The 10,448-nt window shown below is 45.0% G+C and overlaps 1 protein-coding gene across 1 annotated transcript in view; it reads right to left on the minus strand.

Moving 5' to 3' along the window:
• Positions 1–9,085, minus strand: part of SNX30 (sorting nexin family member 30) — a 49,101-nt gene extending 40,016 nt beyond the window's left edge. The window contains exon 1 of the mRNA XM_021525038.4: positions 8,699–9,085. Coding sequence (XP_021380713.2) covers positions 8,699–9,070 — 372 coding nt within the window. The 5' untranslated portion in view covers positions 9,071–9,085. The remainder of the gene's footprint in view (positions 1–8,698) is intronic.
• Positions 9,086–10,448: the final 1,363 nt, after the last annotated feature.

Here is a 10,448-nt window from a genome sequence, read left to right on the forward strand (position 1 = left end):
GTTAGCTCAAAGTGCCTGCTGCTAACACCACCTGCACCAGTGATGGGGAGGAGGCTTCCCAGCCCCTGAGTAACACCTGTCTTCAAAGCATCCCTTTTCAAGCAACACAGAATCGTTCAAGCCTACTTGAAAAGTGAATACAGAGAATACAGTGAATACAAGTGAATACAGAGAAACTTTAAGGTAGGGGAGCTTTTGCAGACTTAAATTTAGCATGAAGTCAACGCACAGATTGATAACCATGACAAAAGCATGTCCTTCAGTGCTGTAAGCCTCCCATCACTAATCACACTGTAGATCACACACTAGCGATACTATTGATCCCTCCAAGACTGGAAGCAAGGTTGTCATTCTCACAGGTCTGCTCTTCATAATTTGAGGTATGATCTAGAATCAAGTTTACATTTTATATCCTCTACATTTTCCTGCAAACCAGAGTACTACACATTTCTCCCACATCTTTCCTCCCACACACTTTTGTAATAGTTGTCTTCAACCAAGATACCTAAAACGACAAAGGAGAAACCCATCTTTAAGCGTTACAGACACCAGCACTTTCACTTCCAAAGCAGCATGTCACCTATTGTGTATCACTTCACAAAAGTGGCAGTGTAAAAGCTCTGCATGCAGCTCTAAGACAATAATGTTCTCTAACAGGATTTATGCTTTCACGACCACTCCGATCACAGCTCTCAGTTAAACCCTTTCCTTGCCTGTTGTATGAACTTTGGATTATTGTTTCAATTTTCAGAACCACGTCAGCTAGTTCAACTAACCAGTATCACTTAAGTGCTTACTCTGATAAAATACCTCTTGATTTAAGTGAAATATCTGGTGGAGAATCAACAGTTTTGGTGTTGTAACATCACGTACAGATGAAGGTGACATCTCTTTCCATCCCTTGACCTACCCAATTTATAAAGTAGAATTTGTCCCATTAATTCACCTGTCAAAACACAGAATCACAGAATAGGTAACACTGGAAGGAATCACATTAGGTCACCTGGCCCAACCTCCCACTCAAGCAGAATTGATGTAGTGCATGTTGCACAGGATTGCACCCAGACAGTTCTTCAATATCTCTAGTGAAAATACACCTCTCTGAGCAGCCTGTTCAATGTTCCATCTCTTGCACAGTAAAGCTCTTCCTCATATTCAGCTGGAACATGTGTCTGCTTCATTGGTCTTTGTCCTATGGCTTGGCACCACTGGGAGGAGCCATCCTCTTGACAGCCTCCCTTCAGATACTCATAAGCATTGATAAGATCTCTTCTAAAAACTGAAAAGCCCCAGGTCCATCACCCTTTCCTCACTAAGAGAGATGCTCCATTCCCTTAATCCTCTTTGATGCCCTCTGCTGGACCTGCTCCAGGAGTTCCATGTCTTTACTGTACTGAGGAGCCCAGAATTAGACACAGCATTCCAGGTGAAGCTGCATCAGAGCTGAGTAGAGGGGCAGGATCACTTCTCTGGACCTGCTGGCGATGCTCTTCATAATACAGCCCAGGATACCACTGGCCTTCTTGGCCACCAGGGCACTGCTGGCTCGTGGAGAGCTTGTTGCCCATCAGGACCCCCAGCTCCTTCTCCACAGAGCTGCTTCCCAGCAGGTCACACCCAGGCTGTGCTGGTGCCTGGGGCTGTTCCTCCCCAGGTGCAGGATCCTGCATTTGCCTTTGCTGAATTTCAGAAGGTTCCTCTGTGCCCATCTCTCCAGGCTGTCAAGGTCCTTCTGAAGGGCTGCACAGCCCTCTGGGGTGTCAGCCACTCTTCCCAGCTTTGTGTTGTCAGTGAAATTGCTGAGGAGGCCTCTGCCCCTTCATCCAAGTCATTGATGGAAAAATTAAACACGACTGGGCCACTATTGGTGTGAGACACCACTAGGGACAGACCTCCAACTAGAGCCTGTGCCACTGATTATGGCTCTGGGATCTGCTGTTCAGCTGGTTTTCAATCCACCCCCCTGTCCACTCATCCAGTCCAAGCTCTCCCTGAGCTTGCCTATGAGGATGTTTTAAGACAGTGCTGGAAGCCTTTCTGAAGACAACATCCACTGTTCTCCCCTCACCCATCCAATAAAGAGGTGTTTCTTCACAGCAGGAAATCAGGTTGGTCAAGCATGATTTACCTTTAGTGAATCCATGCTAACTACTCCTGATCACCTTTTCATCCCCTGTGTGGATAAAGATGGCTACCAGAATTCATTGCTCCATCACCATTCCAGGGACTGAGGTGAGGTCTCCCTTCCTGCCCCTTTTTGAAGGCCATTTAAGCTGGAATGGCACTGGAAATGATCACTCATTAAAATAATTGCAGCCTACTTTTCTTTTTTCCATCTTCAACTGGTAGTTGAATTGATAGCAGCTGGTAGCTAGTAGCTACCTTGCTGTCAGTTATTACCCTTAGTAACTGGAAAGAAACTGTTCCCCTTGTTATTCAATAATTAATTTAAGAGAACTTTACACAGATTTTACTTCACAGTTATAGATGCCATTATGGAGTTTAGACCTTTTTTCACCGTTACATCCTAGTGATGCAAGCAGTTTTCCTCAGCCACAAGAACTTGGAAATTTCAGCTGCACTGGCATCCAGGCTCAGGCAGTCAACTCAGTCACAACTTGAAAAGTCAGTACAGCTGAGCATTTAAGATCTTGCTCATAGTCAGCAGAGAATAAGCCTCAGTGAAGTTATTTCTGAGAAATACACAAGATAAAATGCCATCTTTAATTGACTTATTAAAAGTCTTCCACAGACTGAAAGCACATGCAAGTTACAATCTCAAATATGCATTTCAGGTGTGGCAAGTAGATTTTCTTGTAGTGGCACTAAGTCCACTGCACAAAAGACCTGCCTGCCTTGTCTCCTGACCTACTTTACAGAGAGCAGTCTCCCAACTCAGAGCTGGAGCAGACTGGCTCATGTGACAGCCAGACCATCTGTTTAAGATACCACAAGAGTACACCACTATGCTAGAAGACATCAGGACAACAGTTTGCACATAAATCTAGGAACTGAGGTCTCCCAGAGAGGCACAATAGCCAACCTTTGTTCTTTATTCTCTGCCCCTCCCACCATTAATTACAGGGACAGGCTTCCTGAGGCACCGATAGCAGGAGGAGGTCCCCATACAACTGTAGTAAGAGAACTTAGTTATCTAAAGGGTTATCCCTTCCTACCCATGAATGAGCTCGGAAAGTATTCAAGCTCCTTGGGTAAGTTTAAGGCACTCCAGCACAAGCATCTCTGAGGACTCCTTCTCACCACCAAGCATAACTTTTTCCACCATGGCTGACAAGTTACTGAGGAAACACAAAGTCCTGTACCTGTCAGGAGCAACACCATCCAGCAGTGTGTGCTGGAGGCTGATTGATTGAAAAGCAGTTTGGCATAGGGAATGAGAAAATAAAACCCCATAGACAGGGATGGAAAAATTGACCAAGAGCCAGCAATATGCCTAAAGGCAAAGAAAGAAAACAGCCTGGAGATAATAATGCTCAGGGAATCTTATCAATAAGGATAAATATTTGATGGAAGACTGCACAGAAGGAAGTAACACTCTCTTTTTAGTGAAAATTGAAATACTGGAAGTTTCACATAAACTTGAGAAAGATATTTTTTTTTGTGGGTGATTGGATGCAGGAACAGGATGCCCAAAGAGCTGTTAAAAAAAAATCAACTTCACAACATCTTGGGCAGCCTGGGCCATCTGAGCCAAAAGGCTGGACAAGACAATATGCAGAAGTGCCTTCTAGCTTCAGCTTCCCTGTGACTGTCATTTTTGCATCCTGTAGATAGGAGCAGAGATCAACCCATCATACTGACACTGTTTCCCAAGTTCACCAACTTCAGTTTGACTTTCTACAGTCTTCAGGCTCTCCCACAACTGAGAATTTACCTCCAGCTTCTTTCAATACATGGTGCCAGTTTAAGTTCTCATCTAGTCAGAGAAGGAAGAAATTCGCAGAAACTCATGCAGATCTATTTTAAGTTTTCAGATTATACTGCAAACTGGTTTCATCTGTAGGTGGATGAACTTAAGAGCAATAATTATAAAATAGCAACCAAGGAGGCTGGAAGTAGAGCTTCAAACTCCCAGTATATTTTTTGGAATTGGAGAGGTGCCAGGTTCCCTTTCAGAGTAAGTGCTATGTAACAGCACTCCAAGCAAACACAGAGTATATTTGATCAGGTGCTATTATGAAGTCTAGGAATTCACCAGAGTGGTAACTTGGAAGCAGAGGAGCATGCAAACAATAGTTTTCAGTTAGTAACCAGAAATTTGCAGTAGGAGTTTTAAAGCCCATTTCCATGAACTAGCAAATTCAAGGTATGCATTCACTGCAAGCCTGGTATTCCACATCAGCTCTGGTATCTGCTTGATATACTACCTGTAAAACAGCCTTCAAGCTCCCATCAGCTGTACAAAGTTAAGAGAGGCAAAACCAAGGTAGGCAGAGCTTCCAAGAATAAAAGTTGAGAAAGTTACAGGTACCTGGCCACAAGTACAGTAACAGAAGTCAGAAATGCCTGAAAAAGGACAAGGGAGCCTGAGTCCTAGGACAGGTGGGATATGAAAGCTTTTGGAGTTCTTGACAAGAAACCAGGGATGTGAATCAGGAGTTTTATCAGATAGCTGCCAGTCTCAAGGCAGACCACAGCAAGAACAGCCAACACCACCATGTTAGGAAGATACCCTTAGATTATACAAGTCTAGAGGGACCACAGCTAGACGACAGCAGAACTAAGCCGTACAGAACACTTTCTTTCTAACTCTGCACAGCCTGGCATTTCCAAATCTTAGCAGCAGCCTGCTAAATCTGCACAGCCTCAGAGGGGCTGAATCCAAGTCTTCATGCAGCAAAGTGTCATCTACTTCTCACCTATGCTCTAAAATCAGTAATACTGATTTTTAATACTGCCTTTTCTCCTCATTGTCAAAGCATTTGTCCTGGTGAGCAGAGCAGATTTGCTATCAAAATTGACAAACTTGAGCACTGGAGTCAAGTAGTCATGTGCATGCAGAACTTCCTTCTTTTTTAAAAAAGAAAAGGCAGAGAGAAATACAGACATTTCTCCATGTCTTGCCCTCCTCAGCAGTGGATCTGCTCTAAAAATGAGATCTCAATTAGCTTGTACATGTTCCAAAAATTAAACCAGCAAGGCCCCAGTTTTACAACTAATTCTACAACTAACCCTGCCATGAAACACAAGGAATTGTTTCCTTCTGCACGTTTCTCCTCTAACCTGATGCTAACTCCAACCAAATAAAAGGAAAAAAGAAAGGCAAAACACAAGAAACATGGTATCACTCAGCTTCAGCTTCCCCTGTCTCCTTATCTGAAAGCTAGCAAGGGTGAAGGGAGAATAAACTCAAAGACACTCATGGTGCTCAGGTATCAAGACAGTATTTTAGACTTCAGGGGAACCGAAAGATCTTTACAGAAACACATGGCCGATATATAAATGCTTTAGAAACAAGAACCTACAAGTCAAGTGTTTCATACCTCCTGAAGCATGACTGTAAAAGTCAAGTACTTAGCTAAAATGTTATTTTCATTTCAGAGATAAGATTTTGTCAAAAGTCAAGGTGTCCTGGTTCCTAAAGCTATTGTCCACTACAAATCAGGATAAAGATACTATTTCACATAAGAAAAGTTCTGCAGCCCTCTTCCTAAGATTCAGAAAACGTGAGACTAGTCTACTTAGATGGTCTCGGTAAACAGCACAAAAGATTTTCCTTTGCTTTCCAATGACCTACTGCTCTAGCAGCATTAGCCACTGTTCTTGAACAGCAGCCTAAGGTTTATGAGACATTAAAGTTACACAGAATCTGAAATACTACATTATTCCCATATTTGAATCTAAATCTAAAAGGAGACACAGATGCAGATGTTCCTGTCCCCTAGGTTTCTCTGACTCAGGATAAAGTGGTGTTCTTTCTCAATGAAAAAAAAAAAAAAGTTTAAAAACCATGATTTAAAGAATACAAAGCAGTGATGGCAGAGTTTCAGCCACTTCTATGTGATACGTCAGTGGCAATAAAAATTGAAGAACTTTATGGCAGAAAACTGTACTTCTGAACTTTCTCTACTCAGAGGATCTCAGTCTTAGGTACTTGTAGTTTGCAGCAGATTTTAGGAAGTATTTGCTCAGAGAAAACATGAGGAACCCAGAAAAAGCAAATTATCCACTTCATGGTGATGGGCCAGCTATTTTTACTAGCCCCCTTCCGAAACTGATATCCTAGTACACATCTGGATGTGGACCATTCTCCTTAAAGAATCTGACTCAGACACTTTGAAACAGGAGACTTGGACCAAAATTTCTCCAATATCAATGTCCACCAGATTCTCCCAAAAGACCAGACAGAAGATTACAACAGCTCCTACTCAAGAATCAATAAATAACTAATAACTAAAGCCTAAGTCAGACTTGAATGCTGACCTACTCAGCTATTGCAGTACTATTAGTTGATTAATGAGCCAGTCTCTCAAAAGACCAATAATCCATCATCAGAGATTAAGACTGTAAAGATTAACACTGGAAGTGTTCAAGGCCAGGCTGGACGGAGCTCTGAGCAATCTAGTGTAGTGAGAAGTGTCTCTGTCCACAGCACAGAGGTTGGACTAGATCATCTTTGAGCTTCCTTCCAACCCAAACCATTCCACGATTCTGAGACACACAAACCACCCAAAAAGTGCTTTTACCCGTTTACCTCCACTTACCCTACTCCCTTTGTAGACTACTTAATACATAGTGCAGGCATTGCCTTAAAGCCAGGAACACTTAGCTAGTTTATTGAATTATTTTTTTTCTGAGGCGGGAAAGAAATTACTACATTTTTTCTTGCCAGTGTGTGACATATTAAGGTGAAGAAGGGACATCCCATCTACAGCAAAGCTGTTGATCTTCTTCCATCAAGAGGTTAAGACATATGGCTTTTTCTACTAATTCAGCTAGAAAGAAAAAAAATATATTTTCTTCCTACTGGATGTGCTTTTATTCTGCAAGGATCATAGCCTAGTGCCATTTCCAGGTCAAGCACAGAACTGCACTCCAGTCTAAACATTACTTACTACAGCCACTTTTCCTCTGCGTTTTAGAGTATTTCTATGCTGCCATGTGCCTAGAACAGAATGGTACTATGTACAGGGTACAGGAAGGAGGATTTCATTTCTATTGCTGATGGAAAAACTGTGCAAGAACTTTCCCACTTATGAGAAGTTAGCTGACCACAGCCTAAAGCTAGAGTTATTTCTGCTCCAAGGATATCAGGAATACTGACACACTCCTCAAAACCTCAAAGCAGTAAAGCAGAGAGAAGCTTGCCTGCACTCCAAAAGCAAATAAGTTCTTTAATACAACTGAGGAAAGACATTACAGGGTGTAAGATGCTCCTCAGAATACCGCTTCTCACCAGCTATACAGCAGCATGGATGGACCCTGCCAACAGATGCAGTTCCTCAGCTGCAAGATTTGTGAAGGCAGCTGCCAATTTCTATTGCTACAGGTTTCCCAGACAACAGCTTACTTAGATGATTAAACCATCTATCGTAGACAAAATCCTCCACAATTTCTACCCCTGCCTTAGTCACATACCCTTTTCTCCACAGGTCATCAGCTGACCTATTTGTTAGATGAAGGCCTAAGCTCTTGAAGTGAAGGTAAGCCTTGCTTCTCACTAGAGCAACAGTGGGCAAATGTGCAAGAAAAGGCCTCCTTACATGGGCAGGAAGAAGTGCTGAATCCCTACATCACAGCTGCACACAGCAGATGGTGAAATATGGAAGAGACCAGGCTACTTTGACTCACTCTCCCGTAGCATGGGAGTGTACTGGGCCAGATACTGCTGACAGCCTCAAGGCTTTTGGAGCCTAAGGGATCCATCCATCCTACCCAGAAGTAACTCCATATTCCCCAGGACAACAGCCATAGAAGAAGCACTTCTTGCCACCCAGTACCACAAGCACAAACCAGCTGAGCCAGAACTGCTTTTAAGCCCACATCATCCCTTGCAGTTCTTGCTCGTAGGAAATCCTACCTTAAAAAGTTCAGGAAGACTTGTCTACAAGGATACCAAGTCCTTGCAAGCATACCTAATATATCAGCAGTGCTGTTCTGCCACTACCAAATTATCACCACGAGGAAGGCACTTCACAGAGTTTGCTAGTGTCCTGTGAACATATGCCAGAGCTAGGGAAGGGAAGACAGGCATAGATACTCCTGCAGAGCACCGTGTTTGTATCAGCGCTGGGAAGAAGTGAGCAGGAGTTCAGCCTGGAAAGGACAATCACAAACAAGCTGATGATAAGCAAACAATGCCAGCTCCAAGCCTTCCCCGTGAGGGCTACAAGAAGAGAGATGCAATAATGCTTGAAAACTTTACTACTATCTGTACACTATGTGACCCACGGAGATAGAGTAAATAAAATACTGCCTCTCGCAACCCTCCTGTGACAGCGCGACCACCAGTGTCCCAGACGGTCTCCCACGGGAAGGGACACGAAGTCTTCTCCCCCCTAAGCCGCTCTGTGCTCTTGCAATGGATGTCAGCAGCGCCCAGGGCTTTATCTCCCCACGGCGAGGCGAAGCCGGGAAAAGGGATGTGTCAGGGAAACACACACACAGTCCTTCTCCCCGCCCTCCTTCAACACCAGAGGCCCCCTCAAATGCCACAACCCCTTCCCCCAGGCCATACCTTGTCGGCGATGCTGCGGGGCAGGAGCAGGTCGGGGCTGGGGGTGAGCGCCGGCCCCATCTCCTCGCTGCTGGATGTGGCCAGGGGATGCGGCATCTCCCGCAGCGACTTGGGCCCGGAGGAAGGGAGCGGCTTAGGGGCGCTCGCCGCGCCGCCCGACATCGCGCCGGGGCCGGGCAGCGACCGAGGCGAGGAAGGAGGGAGCGGAGGCCGCGCCGCCTCGGCGAGGAGCTGCGGGGCCGCGGCCGGAGCCTGCCCGCCACCGCCGCGATGCGAGGAGGCGCAGGAGGCGGCGGCTGCGGCGGCGGCGGAGGAGGAGGAGCGAGCGCAGCATCCGCCGGCGCCGCCGCCCGCCCCTTTCCACGGCGACATCCGCGCCACCTGCCGCCCCGCCCGGCCGGGGGCAGCGCTGCGCCGCCCGGCAGCCCGACGTGCGCCCGCGCTCCGGCGGTGTCGCCGCACGCTGTCGAACGGCGGGTTAAGTGCCAGAAAAGTAATTCTGATCCTCGAGTTTTCCAGGCTCGCCGACCTCAAACTACGCTCACGTTAGAAGGAAAATCTGTAAATGGGCGGGTTGCGGTGCAGGACCGAGCCCAGCCGGGCTCGGGAGGAACAAGGCCCGGCCTCCGGGATTCCCTCACGGTGGGGGTGCACCGGGTACGCTGAGAGATGTCCTGCACGCAAGGCTGACATATATAAACATCCTTTCACTGACACCCCATGTGTCCTCTTCTGCCGCAGAGATCTCACGTTGAGAGACCCCTCGCATTGTTGTAGAAACGAACTGAAAGATACAGCAAGACCTCTAGAAGCAATCCATGGAAATCCATCTAACAGCATGTATTTATTATAAAAATTCAGTGATCTGTCCACATTTAACAGCGTGGAAAAAATGTTCATGTCGGTAGAATAATCAATAAACAGGAGAAAAACCATAGTCTGATCTAAGATGTTTCCTGAGCAGGTAAATAAGCTAAATCTGGTGGATAAGTTACTTTTTCCCAAATAATTTGTTCAGCACTAATTAGCTATTACAGAGTAACATGCTACTGGGGAAAGCGATGTATCACTGCTGTCACGATCCCATCCAGCTACAAATAGATATATGAAGATAAACATACAGGTATGTGACCAGGTAAGACTTGGATGCTGTAAACATTTCACTTGTGTTTAACTTCTCCTGGGGAGTACAGACCATTGAAATCAAAAGGGCAGCACCAGTACCTAAAGCTAAGCTACCAAGTTTTACAGGTGTCAGTGTGAGGTGCCACACAGCAGGACAAGCATGAGAGCACAACACTGTGGACTGTTATTACAAAATAAAATGCTGTGTATCACAGGGATAAAATACTGGGAAAAAATAAATCCTTACTATAAATATTTAATATTTAATATTAAATATTAAAATAATGTTTGCACTCCAACAGAGATTAAAGTCCAAGCCAAGTGCTAGGCCTCAGTGAGAAAGCAGCTGTGAAATATCCTTTGTTCATTACACTTCAGAAAAAACAACCTATTTATGTATCAGAAAAAGGAAGCAATACATATTAGTCACCTTAGATACATGCATCCCAACTTTCTTCTAGATTATCCAGATCTTAAGTGGAAATTACTGCCATAAAGCAGCAGGCAGGTTTGTGTATCTGCCACACTGCTCATGAATTGGTTCCCTTCAGTTTTGTGACAGTCTGTATCTCAAAGGTTTATGACTTTTTGAGAGCTCTCTCTCTTTTCCCTTAAGCATTCTTAC

This window comes from Lonchura striata, chromosome Z (assembly GCF_050655825.1).
Source record: "Lonchura striata isolate lonStrDom1 chromosome Z, ASM5065582v1, whole genome shotgun sequence".
Taxonomy (NCBI): Eukaryota; Metazoa; Chordata; class Aves; order Passeriformes; family Estrildidae; genus Lonchura; species Lonchura striata.